The 20,796-nt window shown below is 33.2% G+C and overlaps 1 protein-coding gene across 1 annotated transcript in view; it reads left to right on the top strand.

The window, feature by feature from the left end:
• Nucleotides 1-20,362, top strand: part of LOC111698724 (probable nuclear hormone receptor HR3) — a 28,631-nt gene extending 8,269 nt beyond the window's left edge. Inside the window, exons 6-16 of the mRNA XM_023469140.1 lie at nucleotides 10,542-10,621; nucleotides 11,243-11,319; nucleotides 11,794-11,969; nucleotides 12,335-12,658; nucleotides 12,924-13,063; nucleotides 14,017-14,149; nucleotides 14,537-14,676; nucleotides 15,369-15,456; nucleotides 17,147-17,300; nucleotides 18,178-18,370; nucleotides 18,763-20,362. Of these exons, the coding sequence (XP_023324908.1) occupies nucleotides 10,542-10,621; nucleotides 11,243-11,319; nucleotides 11,794-11,969; nucleotides 12,335-12,658; nucleotides 12,924-13,063; nucleotides 14,017-14,149; nucleotides 14,537-14,676; nucleotides 15,369-15,456; nucleotides 17,147-17,300; nucleotides 18,178-18,370 (1,505 nt within the window). The 3' untranslated portion in view covers nucleotides 18,763-20,362. The remainder of the gene's footprint in view (nucleotides 1-10,541; nucleotides 10,622-11,242; nucleotides 11,320-11,793; nucleotides 11,970-12,334; nucleotides 12,659-12,923; nucleotides 13,064-14,016; nucleotides 14,150-14,536; nucleotides 14,677-15,368; nucleotides 15,457-17,146; nucleotides 17,301-18,177; nucleotides 18,371-18,762) is intronic.
• Nucleotides 20,363-20,796: the final 434 nt, after the last annotated feature.

Raw genomic sequence — 20,796 nt, 5'->3', positions numbered from 1 at the left:
TTTTACTAATATTGTACATATATTGAACATATATTGTACATAAACTGTTCATATATTGTACAATGTACTGCTCTGCATGCAATGTATACAGTTTCTTTATAAGAAGATGAAATTGCGAATTTTCTTGCAAACAATCAGCTGACAGGCAAAATCTAGGCCACCAGACTTTCTGCACAAGTCTCGAGAGGGGGGGGGGGGAGTTTGCACTTCTTATTTTTGCAAGTCGGGCTGCAGTCTAGGGGCAAGGGGGAATCTCCATTTTTGTGAAAGATTTCAAGAATTTATGAAGAAACAATTTCTTCGCTTCAAATTTGTGAAGAAAAAAGTAACAACATTTTTAACAACTCCCTGTACTCTACACTGTACACTATACACTCCCTGTACCCTACACTATACACTATACACTATAAAACAACTCCCTGTACCCTACACCATACACTATACACTGTACAACAACTCCCTGTACTCTACACTATACAGTATACACTATACTCTCCCTGTACTCTACACTATACACTATACACTATACAACAACTCCCTGTACCTTACACCACACACTATACACAATACAACAACTCCCTGTACCCTACACTATACACTATACACTCCCTGTACTCTACACTATACACTATACTCTCCCTGTACTCTACACTATACACTATACACTCCCTGTACTCTACACTTTACACTCCCTGTTCTCTACACTATACACTATACACTCCCTGTACTCTACGCTATACACTATACACTCCCTGTACTCTACACTATACACTATACACTCCCTGTACTCTACACTATACACTATACTCTCCCTGTACTCTACACTTTACACTCCCTGTACTCTACACTATACAATATACACTCCCTATACTCTACACTTTACACTATACGTTAACCCTATACACCCCATGTTGAGTTGTTGAGGGATTAAAGTTCAATTTGAATGATTTCCAAACAAAATTCTTAAGTTTAATTTTTATCTAGTATGTTGAAAACTGTATTTATTTTGCAGACCCGTAGTGTTTCTGCAAATCTATCTATCTATCCAGTATCCATCTATTTTAATTTTTATCTATCTATCTATCTATCTGTCTGTCTATCTATATATCTATCGATCTATCTATTTATCTATACATCTATCTTTTCTATATATCTTTCTATATTTCTATCTATCTATCTATCTATCTATCTATCTATCTATCTATCTATCTATCTATCTATCTATCTAATTATCTATCTATCTATCTGTCTGTCCATCTATCTATTTATCTATCTGTAAGCATGTTTTTACACTCTTTTCTGGCCCACATACATACACTGTGTCAATTATGCCTACATGTGCAGGATAAAAATGTCGTTCAATTTTAAAATCTGAAAATGAGAAAGGAAGGATTTGAGTATTTGATTCTGATTTTCTAATTCCTATATCTTTGCAACCCAATTTTGCATGCCTTAGATATTTTAAACTATAAATTCTGTTAAATAATCAAAAAAATCAAAGGTTTATAAGATCGGGTTGCAAATATAAAGGGATTTGAAAATTTGAGTTTGTGGCAAAGACTCAATATATTATTATATTGATCAGATATATTCCATAATATTGATCAAATATATTCCATAATATTGATCGGATATATTCCATAATATTGATCAGATATATTCCGTAATATTGATCAGATATATTCCGTAATATGGATCAGATATATTCCGTAACATTGATTAGATATATTCCGTAATATTGATCAGATATATTCCGTAATATTGATCAGATAAAGGTTTCAAGGATACTGTTGTAAATCAGGTATTGTCATCTTTGCATGGAGGGTCACTTGTAATTACGCGTACAGTCCCTTTAATAGTAAAGAATTTGTAGTTTTTACCAAGTAGTTTTTAGAAAACATAAATGCATACAATATATTTTTAAAATGCACGTGGTGCAGTTTATGAGTTTTCAGAATTGCATTTCTTTAAAAACATATTTTGAAGCATCTTAATTATCCTTAACCCCTTATAGTTCCGGAAATGTATGATTTTTACTTCCGGTTTTTAAGTTACGTTACGAAAAAGGGGAAGAAATATTTCCAAGGGAAATTTTAAACAGATGCTGTTTTTCCATGAATTTTGCATGCATGGTGTAATTAAAACTAATTTGAAACAAGTCCTCTTTTCTTAACTAATTTATATCGTCATGCATATGCACATGACACTATTCAGAGAAAAATGAATGAATAGCATTGTAAGATTGTATTTAAGAGTGGATATTTATTAATAACAAAAATTTATATTGAAGATTCATATAAAATAAAAAGAATGGTGCCATTCATATAAGCTAGCAATCTTTATCAACATTCATATTGCACTTATGAGGTGACACTCAGTAGTAATCTTGACGCACATAAAGGATAAATATTGATAATACTCATTTTGGACATACAAACATACATTTTGGACATACAAACATACATTTTGGACATACAAAAATACATTTTGGACATACAAACATACATTTTGGACATACAAAAATACATTTTTATATACATTGCACAGCTAACATATTATGTATATGAAAATAGATAAAAGAAAGAAAGAAAAATAGATAAATGGAGGCTTTGTAGAGAGTAGAGACTAGTTGGATGAGATGGTTTTTACCACGGAGAAAATAGAAACAAAAACCATAACTTGATAAGAAATATATCAGTCTAACACACTTATCAAACATCGGTTACCGTTGCTTATGCAATACACATTTTTTTTATAATTTAATCATTAATCGCCAATTTTAGGCAAATAGTCAATGTTTGGACAGCATTTCGATTATCATTCTATTACTACTTTATTCTTATAATTTTTAAATGTGGGATTTTTATTTACTTTTTATCATCACGCTATCCTTGCATTTACTAAACTATGCAGTAATAGTGTAATATATAGGTTAATCCTATGTAATAGTGTAATATATAGGTTAATACTATGTAATAGTGTAATATATAGGTTAATCCTATGTAATAGTGTAATATAAAGGTTAATCCTACGTCTGTTTACTAGTAACCAAAACAAAATACCTACTAATCTGTTCAGTGTTGTTTTACATTCAAATCATTAATCTTGTTGAACTTTTTCTTTCTTCTTGTTCTTTTTGTTATTGTCCTTCGTGTTCTTGTTCTTCTTGTTGTTGTTGTTATTCTTCTTCTTGTTCTTGTTATTCTTGTTCTTATTCTTCTTGTTCTTGTTGTTCTTCTTGTTCTTGTTGTAGTTGTTGTTGTTGTTGGTGTTGTTGTTGCTGCTGTTGTTGTTGTTGTTAATGTTCTTCTTCTTCTTCTTCTTCTTTTTCTTCTTCTTCTTCTTCTTCTTCTCCTTCTCCTTCAACTGCTTCTTCTTCTTTTTTTAAACATTGCACAGATTTTGTGTGTTTTAGTTAAATCTTGTTTTTATGTTAATATGTATGTATTAGCAAAAGTTTTCTCATCGTCAACACTGAACAAGGAAATCCACGGTCTATCCATTGTATTCTCAGCTAGTATCCTTATATTATCTGTATCACTGTATCCATGTTTTCCTGTATTTCTGTATTGATGTATCCCTAGATCCTTATATTCTCTATAGCCCTGTATCCCAGTATTCCAGTATTCCTGTATCCCTGTATCCCTGTATCCCTGTATACCTGTATCCCTGTATCCCTGTATCCCTGTATCCCTGTATCCATGTATCCTCTATAGCCCTGTATCCCAGTATTCCAGTATTCCTGTATCCCTGTATCCCTGTATCCCTGTATACCTGTATCCCTGTATCCCTGTATCCCTGTATCCCTGTATCCATGTATCCATGTATTCCTGTATCCCTGTATCCCTGTATCCCTGTTTCCCTGTATACCTGTATCCCTGTATCCCTGAATGAACAACAACGATTACTAGACATTATATAATGAAGTTTATATCCTCACTCTAGCCAAGTCTTATATTTCCTTGATTCCCCTCCCCCCCCCCCCTCCCTCCTCAAAGGAGTATAGGGTTTAAATAAATTACATTACGAACATAGGAGCCATGTTTCTCACTTAAAAGGGCTTTTCATTTCCGTAGTGGCATGACTCATTAAAGACGGTACCAGGAATAGCTTTGTTTGATGAAGAATAGATAATATATCTTTAATTTCTCTTCTCTTCTAACTAAAATTGTATGTTTTTCTAACTCCATGAATGCCCCCAAGTCCAACTAATATCAAATGTATTCCTAACTCCATGAATGCCTCTAACTATAAATTAAATGTATTTCTAACTCCCTGGCTGCCACTAACTCCAAAATGTTCCATTAGAATTCTTCATATAAGCGTTTAATGCTTCGCAAACGATTAAATTTGAATTTTGAATAATCTTAATCTGGATCTAATACTGCTGTTCTCTATTCATGTATTCATTTATATAGATTTAAACCGAAATTAAGATTTTTAAACTTTTTTATACACTCGAAACATTTATGAATTTTCTGCAAGGCTTTTTTCTTTCATTTTCCTTTCTTTTGTTGTCTTTTCTTCCACTGCTTTCTTTTCTTTCTCATCTTTGTGTAGAATCTTTATCTTTTTCACAACCATAAAGCCTCTTTTAATTTTTTAAACATTACAAAGAAATCTATAATTTTTATTTCTAAAAGTTGTAAGTTTTATAAAACTGCTAACAATCCACCATTAAATATAATATAAACAATAAATATATAACTTTACTTATCCTTTTTTTGGAACTCGGGGGGGAAATATGCCCACAAACTCCATTTCTTTAAACATTTTCTCCTGACTCACTTAATTTTTTTTTAATGTTTTTGTTATATCTATATATAAATTTGGCTTGTCTGTCTGTTTGTTTGTATCCAATAAACGTCAAAACGGCTGAACCGATCGGGCAAGAAAGAAAGAAAAATAGATAAATGGAGGCTTTGTTCAGAATATGAATGTAAAATAAATATAAATAATATGCCTCATTTCATACCCAGCCAATGGTTATAAGGGACTGGCTACAGTGAATCCCAGATATATGAATACATAGCAAGAATTTCTTATAATGTCGTATTACATATTTAAGATTAAATGCCGCGGAAAAATGAGTTTAAAATAGCCCTGAAATATGAATGCAATTGATATATTAATATTAAACTCATTTTTCCGTGGCATTTGATCTTAAATATGTAATACGAAATTATAAAACTCTTGTCGTTTTTATTTCTGGAAAAAAGTTCAATTCTGTAAATTTCCTTCCTTGAATCTGATGTAGACCCAACAAGTGAAGTTTACTAGAAATTACATTTTCAGTCCCTTTAAGAGTTATTATCATAACTAAAGAAGGGGGAACAGTCTCTTGAAGGGTTCTATTCAATACTAATGAAGGGGGAACAGTCTCTTGAAGGGTTCTGATCAGTACTAAAGAAGGGGGAACAGTCTCTTGAAGGGTTCTGATCAGTACTAAAGAGGGGGGAACAGTCTCTTGAAGGGTTCTAATCAATACTAAATAATGAGGAATGGATATCCTAGGGTGTGTATAATGCGTTTCCTATTAGTTTTTAATGTTTTATGAGTTGGGATCAACATCGAGTACTTAATTGATTCTGATTGATGGATTATAATCATTAATAATATTTAAAAAATTTTCATTTTGGGACACCCCAAGAAAACTGTTTATATAAGATCATCAAACTCAAAATTTCTATAATTCCCTTTATCTTTGAAACCTCATTGTGTAAATTCTTTGATATTTCAAACAATTATTTGATCTAACAGAATTCATAGTTTGAAATATAAAAGGTCGGCGATATGAGGTTGCAATTCCTTTAGAAATAAAAGATGTTATATCTAATCTATTCATAGTTTTATCATGCCGGCCTAGATAACTAGGTATCTAGGTATGCCGGCCTAGATAACTAGATATCTAGGTATGTCAGCCTAGATAACTAGATATCTAGGTATGCCGGCCTAGATAATTAGATATCTAGGTATTCCGGTCTAGATAACCAGATATCTAGGTATGCCGGACTATATAACTAGGTATCTAGGTATGCCGGACTAGATAACTAAATATCTAGGTATGCCGGCCTAGATAACTAGATATCTAGGTATGCTGGCCTAGATAACTAGATATCTAGGTATGCCGGTCTAGATAACTAGATATCTAGGTATGCCGGCCTAGATAACTAGATATCTAGGTATGCCGGTCTAGATAACTAGATATCTAGGTATGCCGGCCTAGATAACTAGATATCTAGGTATGCCGGCCTAGATAACTAGGTAGATAGGTATCCTTGATAACTAGATATCAAGGTATGCCGGCTTAGATAACTAGATATCTAGGTATGCCGACCTAGATAAGTAGATATCTAGGTATGCCGGCCTAGATAACTAGATATCTAGGTATGCCGGCCTAGATAACTAGGTAGATAGGTATCCTTGATAACTAGATATCTAGGTATGCCGGTCTAGATAACGAGGTATCTAGGTATGCCGGACATCTTATAAAAAAGTATGATAACATTTTTTAATAATAAAAACGACAAACTGCTCCAAAGTAAGATAAATGTTTGATTGTGAGTAAAGTTGTGAGATTAGTTGAGAACATATATAAAGATTAAACTTCTTACAAGATTATACTGTTCTCTGATAAGATTACCCCAGGGGGGGGGGGNGGATCAAAAGCAATCTCTTCCTTCCATTCTCTGAATTCAGCTGATTTAAAACTAGATAATTTATAGATTTTATTTTTTATTTCGGTAATTTTCTTTTTTCCTATTTATTCATCTTTTCTTTCTATTCTTTTTTACTTTTAAATGTTTGAAATTAAAACTATTCATTTTCTTATAGATTTTCAGTTTCTTTTTGTCATTACTTTTCCCCTTCTTTTATTGTTTAGAAGATTATTATTCTCTTTAATTTTATTTTTCAAATCCTTCTTTTACTTTCAAGAAATTGATAGAAAGATACAATGAAGATTATTTAGAATAGGGAGGGAATGAGTTTGTAATTTATCATGGCGAGGTTGGATACAGGGATACAGGGATACAGGGATACAAGGATACAGGAATACAGGAATACAGGGATATAGGGATACAGGGATACAGGGATACAGGGATACAGGGATACAGGGATACAGGGATACAACAATATAGGGATACAGGGGTACAGGGATACATCGATACAGGGATACATCGATACAGGGATACAGGGATACAGGGATACAATGCCATTGATAAAAGGAATACAGGGATACAGGGATACAGTGATACCTCGATACAGGGATACAGGGATACAGGGATACATCGATACAGGGATACAGGGATACAAGGATATAGGGATACCTCGATACAGGGATACAGGGATACAGGGATACAGGGATACAGGAATACAGGGATACAGGGATACAGGGATACATCGATACAGGGATACAGGGATACAAGGATACAGGGATACCTCGATACAGGGTACAAGGATACAGGGATAAAAGGGATACAGGGATACATGGATACAGGGATACAGGGATACAGGGACACAAGGATACATCGATACAGGGATACAGGGATTTCGGAGAAAGTAATTACAAATTGCAAAAGTAACTAAATTCTAAGAAATTATTTAAAAATCTTTAGTTTTCCCTCTACAGTTTTACAGAAATCAGATAAGAAAAGTTCAAAGGATGAGGGTGCAGAGAGCTACAAAACGAAAAGATGGACAATAGAGCATTCGCGGGGTTTTATATAAACCGGGGAAAAGGGTTGTAAAAGGGTGTAATTTAGCTCCTAAAATTTCTATTCATTAAAATCCAAACCTTTTTACAAACCTCTAATCTTTTCAAAGTTTCTAAATTAGAAATTGTTTGAGTGAGGTAAAAAGTCTAGTTTCTAGGCAAATGAATATGAAAGACTGTTATACAGAAAGTTAGAAAACCAAGGATATTTTGGAAATATTTTATTTTTCGTAGATTTTGCTGAAGACGAAATTTGCATATTTTTTTCTCTTATGACGAAAGGACATATACAATACTCCAGTTTCACGAGATAAATTGAGTTAAAACGAGAACTGAGTTTAATTTTCAGAATTTAGAATCCGAGAAAATTCATCTTTTCTTTATATTTCCAGGAAATTGTTTTTTGTTTTGTTCGGAAGGGAGGGAGAAGAGGGGGGGGGATTTTCCTAGGGGAATGTTGAAAAACGATGGTCTGAAGCAAACATCTTCAATTCTTCCTTGTGTTTTTTATTTCTAAATTTATGGATCATGGAAGACAATTTGAGGCATTAAAGTTCATATTAAAGAAAAGAATATATAAATGTATAAACATAACTAGCCTTATAGGGCGCTTCGCGCCAATCTTCTAAATTAATTGTGAACATGTTCTCTTTGTGTACATCGTAAAACAAAACAAAAATAATTCGCGGATTTTCACAAATATTTCGTGGATTTTCAAAATTTTCAAAAATTTAATGAAGATAGAATTTTGATGGAGACAAATATTTGAAATTTTGATCATTCATAAACCTTCCCTGTGGTCCCTTGATGTCCCACAAAAAATTTGTGCCTGATCGGTTCAGCCGTTTTGACGTTTATTGGATACAAACAGACAGACAGACAAACAGACAGACAAGCCAAATTTATATATAGATGTATATAGCTATATGCAGTATTATATACAGGGTTACCCACGAAGGATGAGACTGTAGAGAAATGTATACTATCTGTTTCCTTATTTTCATGGTTTCCTGCTACTCTTATCTTGTTTCCTGCTACTCTTATCTTGTTTCCTGCTACTCTTATCTTGTTTCCTGTTTATATATCACGTCGTACTTTAAATTTTGCAAATATTCCCGGCCCAAGTTTTTGCAAGTCTAGGTGTGCAGACTACAGATTACATGTGCACATTTATTCTTTATTTATTCCACGAGTGGTTGAAACAAGGCAAGATCGGCCGAAGAAAATTTGCTTTACAAATTTTCGATAAAAAAGTAATGCCACCAAAATCTGCAAATCTGAAAATGTTAAATTAAGGAAGAAAAAAATGGTTGCAGACATAATATTATTCAAAAGATATCGTCTAGTTTTTTCCTAATACACTTTTTCCAGTCTTCTCCCATCTCTTGTATAGTTTCTAATCGTGTAAAACCTACAAGATAGCCTCTAGCAACTAATGGAAGAAGAAATTGGCGGGAACTCCAGGTTCAAAATTTCCAGAATAATTACCTAGTCATAGGTTTCGATCCGTTAGGTGTTTTGAAGATATAGGATACAGGTTTAGACAGTATGCTGAATACAGGTTTAGACAGTATGCTGAATACAGGTTTAGACAGTATGCTGAATACAGGTTTAAATAGTATGCTGAATATAGGTTTAGAAAGGTATTATACAGGTTTAGATAGGTATTATTTAGGCTTAGAACGTATAATACAGGTTTAGAAAGGTAGTATATAAGTTTAGAAATGTAATATATAGGCTTAGAAAGGTAGTATATAGTTTAGAAAGGCATTATACAGGTTTAGAAATGTAGTATACAGGTTTAGAAAGGTAATATATAGGTTTAGAAAGGCATTATACAAGTTTAGAAAGGTAGTATAACAGATTTAGAAATTTAGAAATGCATTATACAAGTTTAGAAAGGTAGTATACAGTTTTAGAAAGGTAGTACAGCAGGTTTAGAAAGGTAGTACAACAGGTTTAGAAAGGTAGTACAACAGGTTTAGAAAGGTATTATATAGGTTGATGACTAGTAAGGTTACTCTATATTTTTAAGAATTAGGTCAATAGTGTCTACGTCACACTAGAGAGGGCTGCAACAAGCTGTTTCAAGCTGTTACGCGCCAATGCGCGGTGCGCACTAAACCAAGTAGGGGGGGGGGGGAAATATACAGGTTTCATGGGGTGGGGTTGGCTTTTTGACTCCCCTTGTTTCCCCTCCTAGAGCAGAAAGAAAGTAAAAATGGTTTAGTTTTATATTTATACATAAATCAAGAAATGCATTTCATGGGAAACCATGGGAAAACTTCAGTTACAAAGAGTGGTATTTTTTCAAAACAATGGAACATCATTTTTAATAGAATTGATTTTTATATCATTTTTTGGTGGGTAATGTAAAATAGAAATCCTTGTTTAGAACCCAGTTTCACTCATTAAATGCAGATTTTTAAATTGGTTTAATCTTTTTAAAATGTTTCTGTTACGTGACGGATTTTAAATCAGAGATCAAAACTTTAATGACATGGCCGCCATACCTAGATATTTATAAATACAAATTATATCAAATACTTGAATGTTAAATACAACTAAATGTTATTATTATTTAAGCAATCCTAATCTTAAAACTGCATTTTGATCCATCAAAAGAACAAAAGATATTCAAATATGAGACGGGAGACGGCTCGTGCATGTTTTTCACATAGAGCTAAAACTTTTTGTATATCTATTTATCTATCTATATATCCATCTATCTATCTATCTATCTATATATCCTTCTATCTATCTATCTATCTATCTATCTATCTATCTATCTATCTATCTTTCTTTATATATATATCTATCTATCTAGCCGTGAAGTTTGGGCGGATGTCTAAGAAGCAAAGGGAGAAAGTTGAAGAAGAAGTAAGCTTCCATCAGGCCAATTCCAGGGTAAATATATATTGTTATTATCTAACCTGGAAGACGAAATTTATGCGCCATTTTAGTTGAAGTAATTTAGTAATTTTCTTCATTTTCCGTACCAAACATGTTCTCCTAAACATTTAATTTTATCATAAATTCATGAAAAATCCTGGTGTAAATTGTGCAAATTCTAGGGTTAATATATATTGATATTTTCAAACTTGGAAGACGACATTTATGCGCCATTTTTCAGGGTTTCCATCAAAGAATAAGACTTCAGAGACGACTGTACGACATTTATACTATCTGTTATAATTCCCCGCCACTGTAAAATTGTGTCTTTCTTTGTCAGATATTTTATTCAGTCGTTTCATGACTTTATCCGAGTCAGAAGATTTAACTTTGCCGTGGGATCGTCAAATCTTTAAAGTTTTAAGTCGTGTTTACAGTCTCATCCTTTGTGGGTAACCCTGTAGTTTATATTAGATTTATTTCTCAATTTTCTTCATTTTCTATACCAAACAATGTTCTTCTAAATGTTTATTTTTATCATAAATTCAATTAAAATCCTTCTTTCATATAATTTTTCTTTTTGATAAATCTATTTTTAAAATACTTTTTTCAATTATTAATTTGTTTGTTGCTTAGCGAGCTCCAGGAAACAGTCCTGATTCCTCTCTTGTTGAACCTCCATCTTCTACGGAGCCTCTCTATCCCAGTTCTCAGTAAGTGATTTTACTTCAGTTTAATCCAGAACTGCGGACATATCGAAAGAATTCACAAAATGTCGTCTTGAATTTTTTTAAATGTTTTTTATTGTTATACGTAATTCTCTGTAATTGTAAATAATAAATAAATAGCCATGAAATATGCAGGAACAGTTTTAAAACGCTCTATATAATTATTTCTTTTATTAACTAAATGTCTGTGAAGGTTAAAGGGAGTGTTCGCGAAAAATGAAAGGGGGTATAGACTTAATGCGATAAAAAAGCGCTTTTGATCGCTACTAATTTTACTTCTATCTGTTGCGTCTATAAGGAAAAAATTGTTAAAAACGACTCACACTGAAGAACGTAGTGTTTATTCAAATTTGGAAAGATGCAACATTCAACTCGGATCGTAAAAAATCTATTTAATTCCCAACAAATCATTCAGATATTTGAATTTTTACTTTTAAATTAATGATATCCCTTGCTCAGGTTCCAGTACACCGACTTTAACTACAGCCCCCACTACACCCACCAACAGCAGCAGCAGCAACAACAACAACAGCAGCAACAGCAACAACAACAGACCAGCTTCCAGACCAACAGTTTTGACGAGTTCGTTGATTCAACAACAAACTTTAACGATTCAGATTTAACGATGCATACAGGTGATAATATTGATCTATGTATTGTAGGCAAGTTTGTATATTAAGGTTGATTACTTTCGATGTGCTCCAATGAACGGAAAATGTCATCTCCTTAGCATAGATAGATCAAATCCGCATATGACGTCACTGATTATAGAGGAGAGAGTGACGTCATATGCGGATTCTATCTATCTTTACCAAGGAGACGAGATTTTCCGTGCATTGGAGCACATTGGTGCGCATTGGAGAACATTGGAGCACATTGGAGCGCATCCAGAGTAAAACCTTGATTGTAGGTGAGATTAAGAGTGTTAACAGTGGAAATTTTTATGTAAAGAAGAATATCTTTAAAAATTCTCTTTCTATTTTTAATGGTTTTGTTTCAGGTTTAAAAATTCCGTCTGGATCAAGGTTGGGTTCTCCTCCAGGTCTTGGCGGTGGTTCAGATCTAGGTAGTGGATTAAACACTGGAGGTGGAGGGTTAGGTTCTGGAGGACCAAGTACTCCTACTCCTCTAGGAGTAGAACGTATAACTATAAAGCAGGAGTGTACTGGATCTCTAGGAGTGGAAGGAGTGGAAGGAGTGGAAGGTGTTGAAGGAGTGGATGGAGTGGAAGGAGTAGATCCTGGTGGCTATGTTGACTCTACTACAGTAGCAGCACCTCTTCAACATACAGAGCTAGATAAACAACTTGAACACCTTAAACACGGTCAGCATACAAACTTGTAAAATTTACAAAATTTACAAAATTACATTCAAAAATTATATTTATAGACCCCGAACATACAATTAACCTATCTAAATATCTGTTTATACCACGACCAGACACTTAACCTATCTAAATATCTATATAGACCCCTAACAAACAAATAACCTATCTAAATATCTATATAGACCCCTAACAGACAAATAACCTATCTACATATCTATATAGACCCCTAACAGACAAATAACCTATCTAAATATCTATTTAGACCCCGACCAGTTCCGATACTTCCTGTCTGAATGTATTTTGAACGCACACCAGCTGACCTGCCTGCTTAGCACACATCAAATACAGGAGTTACTCAACCAACCCGTAAACACAGAGATTCTGCAGCAGTTTAAAACCAAGGTAAAAGAATTGAGTCTTTGCCACAAATTCAGTTTTTGTAAAACCTATATCTTTGCAACCTTATGATGTAAACCTTTGATATTTCAAGCATACATTATTTGAAACATTAAAGGTCTATGACAGTGGGTTGCAACAAAATTGAAATTAGAAAATCAGAGTTTGTGGCAAAAACTCAATTCCTTTCAGGGACTTTTTGCGTAAATACAAATGATCTTCAATTCCAAAAGCAACACCTGTGATAAACGTGTTAGCAATAAGGGAGATATCGTCATTTTTATTTTCTAAATCAGATTTCTGTTAATTTATTATATAGACGTTTGAAGAGAAACCGAAAATTATCAATGGTTAGATAGAAAAACTAGAATATTCTCCATTTTTTAGAAATCGTTTTTAAAAAGATCGTTTTTCTGTTATTAAACTATTCTTTAATAAAGGATGATACTGTAAAGACGACCCAAAACTCTAAAAATATGACGATTTGAAGCTTGAGTTTTGGTTTCTGACTTCTATTTAATATTTTCATGGTTTACTAAATGATTAAGCACAGAAATAAGCCAGTTTTGACCTACAATAAGCCCTGATTGCAAGAAAACCGAATATACAAATTTTATACAGTCGTCTCTGAAGTCTCATCCTTTGTGGGTAACCCTGTACATATCTATCTATCTATCTATCTATCTATCTATCCATCTATCTATGTAAATATCTATATATCTATCTATTTATATCTCTATATGTCTATCTATCTATTTATTTATCTATCTATCTATCTATCTATCTATGTAAATATCTATATATCTATCTATTTATATCTCTATATGTCTATCTATCTATCTATTTATCTATCTATCTATCTACTATCTATCTATCTATGAACCTATCTATCTATCTATGAACCTATCTATCTATCTATCTATCTATCTATCTATCTGTCCATCTATCTATCTATCTAGAGCCGGGAGGAGTTGTGGATGTTGTGTGCCCAGCGGCTGACGAACCTGATCCAGCAGATTATTGAGTTCGGAAAGATGTTGCCCGGGTTCCAGAGGTTGGAGCAGGAGGATCAGATTGCTCTTGTCAAGACAGGTACAACGATTTTGCGACATCGTAACTTCTCTCGATTTGATTTTACACCCAAGACAGTTGTTAATCAGGATTTTAAAAATATTTCTATCAAATGATTTAATGAAAAATAAAAGTTTTAAAAAATGCAAAAATAAAACTTCCTTTAGTTAGACACGTGTGCATCAATTTAAATTAACAATTTACCGTTATTGTATCCATCCTTCATAATACTTAGAACATACAGGGTTCACCACAAACATTTGATTTTTGTTAAATTCGATACCATTTAGGTCGGCATTCAAGTTTTATCATTTGCACATTTTTGGTTTGATTTACAATTCATTTTTCTATAATTCAGAAAAAAATGCTTTTCAATAAAGAATCCAAACAATTTTGTTATTTTTTTAGGGGCATTTGAAGTTGCAATACTACGAATGGTTCGATACTATAGTGTGGAGAGGAAGGTCGTCTTGTTCTTCGACACTGTACTGCCCATGGAGGCGTTCATGAATACAGGCAACTCAATGGAGATGAAGTTTGTCAGTCAGGTAGAACCGAAAAAAGTTTAATCAATCGAAAAGTCAGCTAGGGTTTCAAATAATATGTTTACAACTGACAAACAAGACAAATAAATAGACAAACAAGACAAATAAACAAACAAATAAGACAAATAAACAGACAAACAAGACAAATAAACAGACAAACAAGACAAATAAACAGACAAACAAGAAAAATAAACAGACAAACAAGACAAATAAACAGACAAACAAGACAAATAAACAAACAAACAAGACAAATAATTAGACAAACAAGACAAATAAACAGACAAACAAGACAAATAAACAGACAAACAAGACAAATAAACAGACAAACAAGACAAATAAAAAGACAAATAAACAGACAAACAAGACACATTTAAAAATAGATTTACATATATTGCATTACAGAAGTTAAAGAAATTACATTTTATTAGAAAATTTTTTTAGCTTCTTCTCAAATACTTTATTAAACAAACAGAAACATTATACATTTATAAAATTATAATATTAAAAAAAATTTTAGCAGTGCAGAATTTTCTTTAAAAAGTCTGGTAAAGTTCACATATTTGTTTTGTTATGCGACTAAAAGGCAATAAAAAAATTCTATTTTGTGGTTTAGATGATTTTTAAAAATCGTATAGTGTGAACACACAAAGAAAGCTTTATTTTTTTCTTTTAAAATCATATTTATTCATTTTTAGGTGTTTGAATTTGTGAGAAGTATAGCGGAAATGGAATTGTCAGAAATGGCCCTGTCTCTCTACTCGGCCTTTATTCTATTGCAGCCTGGTCAGTTTTTATTATTTTTAAAGAAAAAAACGAAAAAGAAAAAAAAGTAAATTTTTATTTTCATTTTAAATCAATTCTAGGCTCGTCTTTTAATTTTCCAAAACTAATGAAACAGTTTGTTAAAACTAACATTTACCTTCTTAAAACATCTAGAAATAATTTGTTTTATTTGAAAAACAAGGAAAATATTTTTGTCTGAAATATTTTCCACCATCGTCAATAATTCTATTTAATTGTTCAATTTCTCTTTTTAACAATTTTCTTGTTTTGCTCATCATTTCGAATGAACCTTTTTTTTTAAAAAAAAAAGCTTTATTTTTTTTATTTCTTAAAATCCTGCTTTTCAACTTTCTATAATTACAACTTTCAATGAAAGTTAAAAGATAACTCTAGTTCAAAAATAAAAACAAAAATATCTATTTGCTATAAATTTTTTAATGAAGACAGAATATTCTCAAAACCAGGTTATTATGTTCTCTTCGTGGATCATAAAACCAGAAAATTGCGCAGATTCTTTGAAATTATTTTTTTCTACCGGTCATAAACCTTTTATGGCGTCATTTTTGGTTCTGCAAAAAAAATTGGCACAATCAGATCACCCATGTTGACATTTATTGGGTACAAAAACAAACAAACAAATATATATATATAAATACATTTCAAAGGGGCTTCAAGCCTCTTTTCTAGTAACAATTTGATTTATTAAACATTGCTCCTCAAGCTTCCATTTTTCTTAGTCAATCGTATTTCACGTATTTTCAAATTACTGAATTTCAAAATATCTATCCATAAACCTTCCTTGGGGTCGTGTGAGTTCAACCCTTTTGACAACCCAGGTTTATCATAGTTACTCCCGCCGTTTACCCGCAACCGGTAGATTTTACCGGGAAACTGAATTTTTGCTATTTAAATCGATCCACTCAACCTAGACTCTAAAAGTCAAGATTATTCCCGTGGTTCTCCCGAGTTTCCCAATCAAAATTGGAGGCAAACCGGTCAAGGGGTTCATAATTATGACCGGACACACAAACAAACAAACATACAAACAGAGATTACAACAATATCTATATATAAATTTGGCTTGTCTGTCTGTTTGTCTGGGTGTCTGTTTGTTTGTTTGTATCCAATAAACGGCTGAACCGATCGGACCCAAATTTTTTGTGGGACATCACGTGACCACAGGGAAGGTTTATGAATGATAAAAAATGTTTAAAAATGTGTTTTAAAGGTTTTTAATTTTGTAAAAATGTAAACAAAAAGAACATGTTCACAATTTAAATAGAAGATGGGCGCGAAGCGCCCTAAAAGCCTAGTGTACATATATAAATTTGGCTTGTCTGTCTGTTTATTTGTTTGTCTGTCTGTTTGTTTGTATCCAATAAACGTCAAAACGGCTGAACCGATCGGGCCCAAAATTTTTGTGGGACATCTAGGGACCCCAGGGAAGGTTTATAAATGATCAAAATTTCAATTATTTGTCTCCATCAAAATTCGATTTCCATTAAATTTTTTAAAATTTTGAAAATCCACGAAATTTTTTGTGAAAATCCGCGAATTATTTTTGTTTTGTTTTACGATGTACACAAAGAGAACATGTTCACAATTAATTTAGAAGATGGACGCGAAGCGCCCTCTAAGGCTAGTACATATATATACGAACAAAGAGACAAGTAAATATATATTCTCCTAGATCGAGCTGGAGTAGTGGAACGAGGAGATGTTGATACTGTCTCCCATACTATCCTTGAAGCCCTGGAGTTCGAGCTACAGAATACATCCCTTAACATTATTACAGGAGAATCCAATCTTCTTCATCAGTTGGTTAATAAGAGACAAAAATTGAGGTATATTCTAACTGTCTATAGTTTTCTAGAACTGTCTAGTTTCTAGAGCTGTCTAACTGTGTAGTGTGTAGTTTCTAGAGCTGTTTAGCTGTCATAGTTTATAGAGCTGTCTAGCTGTTTAGTTTCTAGAGCTGTTTAGCCGTCTAGTTTCTAGAGCTGTTTAGCTGTCTAGCTTCTAGAGATGTCTAACTGTCTAGTTTCTAGATATGTCTTGCTGTGTAGTTTATAGAGCTGTTTAGCTGTCATTATAGTTTCTAGAGCTGTTTAGCTGTCTAGCTTCTAGAGATGTCTAGCTGTCTAGTTTCTAGATATGTCTTGCTGTGTAGTTTATGGGGCTGTCTAACTGTCTAGTTTCTAGAGCAGCCTAACTGTCTAGTTTCTATGACTGCATAGCTGTCTAGTTTCTAGAGCTGCCTAGATGTCTAATTTTCTAGGGCTGTATAGCTGTTTATTAATTTAGCCTACTAGTTTTCTATCTTTTAGGCTGTCCAGCGGTGGCTAAATGTCTAGCTGTTTGGTTGCCCAGATGTCTTGCTGTTCAGCTGTCAAGCTCTTGCTTTGTCAAGCCGAAATGTGTAGCTAGCTGTCTATCTGTTTATCTGTTTGGCTGTCTATCTGTGTGTCTGTTTAGTCAAGCTATCTAGCTGTTTTGTTTTCTTGTAGCTATCTAGCTGTCTAGCTGTCCAGCTGTTTTATATCTATTGATCAAATGTATTTTTCTACATTTTTCCTAAAATGTACTTTCTTTTGGTTTCTCTTTCTTCTAAAACCTGTTTAAATATTTCACACATTTACAACAATCCCTAATCATGTCTTATACAATCTATTTTTTTAAATTGTATTAAAAAATTCAAATAATTGTAAAAAAATATTTCAGAGAGCTTGGCGAGGCCCATCATCTAGTTCTGGGACATCTGAAGAGAACCAGTAGATACAAACTTGTCTTTCCTCCCCTTCATGCTGAACTTTACCAACATCCACCACCACAACATCAACCACAACAGCTACTTCAGCAGCAGCAGCAACAACTGCACCAGCAGCAACAACAGTTACAACAACAACAGTACTAGGTATGCAAAAATAATTAGCACAGTTCACTGGGAACTAGACAGAAGGAGATTAATAGTCCGACTTTGTGACCTCAGAGCTCGTCTAGCTTTGAGTACATTAGAGTACATTGGAGTACATTTTATGTACAATGATGAGAAAATAAAATTTGCCCCGGTTAGATATTAGAAGTGCAAAACATTATTATTCTTTAATAAAGTGATTGAAAACATATAAGATTTCAATCATACGTCGAGTTAACTTCAGTTTACCGTGAATTTAAAATCTAAAATCTTAATAACTCCCCCCCCCTTTATCTTCAAAAATAATTCCTCCATGGCCTGAAAAAATATTGTATCCTTTATTTACAATGTTTTTGTATGTATTATTTAATAATTATTCCTATTTTTTTCAGAAAAACTGTTTTCTTGGTGCTGATAGCTGTACTTGCATTCACTGCCAGATTTATACCTACACTGTGCACTGCACAGCGCTCTGCTGTACCCATACGGTTCTTCAAAACGTACCCTACAGGGATGTGTGCTGTACCTGCACAACCCCGTACCCTACAGTGATATACCGTACAGCAAATGTGACCGTACACTGTACAGCAGATTCAGTACTTAATAAAACTATTTTTACATAGTTTAGTCATTTACAGATATTTCACATAGTTCCTACTCTCATTCAAACTCGGAGCAGAGATAACCTCTGCTTACACTCCTATTTGGAGAAAAGTTCATCTCCCAGCTTACACCCCCACCCGGAGTAAAGCTTCTGACCCGGAGATATCCATCTCTCTCTTTTTCAATCTCGAAAATTATGAAAGAAAAATTAGGATTCAAAGAGGCAGTCTGAACAATGACCTGGCTAGCTGCCTAAACTGCCTGAATCCAACTGCATGGCTCAACTATAGAGTGACCCCTGAAGCACACGTATACCCAAACTGCCTGCCAGATGAATATTTGTTATAAAAAACTAATCTTAGTGTGATTGAAGAATTAAAATTTAATGAAACCAGGATTTCAACTTAAAGTTGAATCCTGGTAAATATTACAAGGACTAGGTATATTTATATATTCATTATGATATATAAATAGTATATAGACTGCTCTCTTTGTGCCTTTAAAGCTGACGTTATATTTCAAGCAACAAGCATAAACATGTCGCTAAGCTTTATTAGAGCAGGATCTATTTAGGAATTGGAAAAATGTGATTCCTTTCAAAAAAGAGACTGAAGTCAATTTTATATTTGTAAGACTTTATTTTTCAATGTGAAACCCAGCCCCTTGAATTGGAGCGGGGGGGGGGGAGAATGGTGTATTTATACAATGTATATGCTTGTTATATAAAGGTTTGCAAAGTACCTCATAGAATCTATAATTGATTATTCAGTCGATTAATTACATGATTAATTAATTAATATAAAGCTATATCTGTTGTTACTGGAATTTATGTATATTCTGCACATTTGGTGAATTTAAACTTTTTTGACATTTTGAGACCCAACACACTTTTTTAGTTTTGTTCCATTCTCATATTCATAATTTCATTCAAACGATTACTCATCCATTCTTTTAAGATATGGTTACACGGGGGCATTGACCCCTAACCCCCCCCCCTTCCCAATCTGCAAGAGAATACAGTATTTATTTATTAAACCATGGTGCTACACAGATACATACTAATTCACATCCCCCCCCCCCCTCCCAGCATCATGTCAAAAATGTTTTTATTTCGCTTGAGATTATTTCAACTTCCTTAATCCAGGTGTGTCAAAAATGTATGGTGCAGGGTGTCTCAAAATGTATGCAACCTCTGTCAACTTTTCATTGCACACTCTTGGTATTCACATTTATTCTGAAACACCCTGCAGAAATTTGCTGATATGTATAAAGCAAACCCATGCATTTTAACGCTACAATCAAAATGAGAATTTCAACATTTTTGAAATCTTTCCTCAATGTTTTCTCAATTTCATTGTTTACTGGTATGAATAAATACAGCCATATAGAGGATAATTTTAAAGTTTCATTTTTATTTGTTAATGGTATAGAGTGAAGATCAAATAATGCAAATATATATATACTAATGGTGAGATTAAGTCTAGCTAGCACAGTTGGAAGCAAGGTTGTTTTTGTTTATTAAGGTTTAATACTCTGGATGCGCCGCAATGTACGGAAAATGTCGCCTTCATAGCAATGGCATTCAAAATCCTCATATGACGTAACTGCAGATTGGCGGAAGCCATGAAGTGACAACATTGTTGGTCAGAGGATGGAAGTATTTTCTCCGCTTGTCAGATGAAAGCGGAGAAAATCCTTCCCCACCTCTCATCAACGACGTTTATGAGAATTTTGAGTGTCCATTGCTAAAGCTAACTGGAAGTTACTGAATAAGAAAGGACTTAATAAATGTTTAAAGTCGTCTCTGAAGTCTCATCCTTTGT

This window comes from Eurytemora carolleeae, unplaced genomic scaffold (assembly GCF_000591075.1).
Source record: "Eurytemora carolleeae unplaced genomic scaffold, Eaff_2.0 scaffold331, whole genome shotgun sequence".
Lineage (NCBI taxonomy): Eukaryota > Metazoa > Arthropoda > Copepoda > Calanoida > Temoridae > Eurytemora > Eurytemora carolleeae.
Note: the sequence above shows the minus strand (reverse complement) of the source record. Positions and strands in the feature narration are given on the sequence as shown.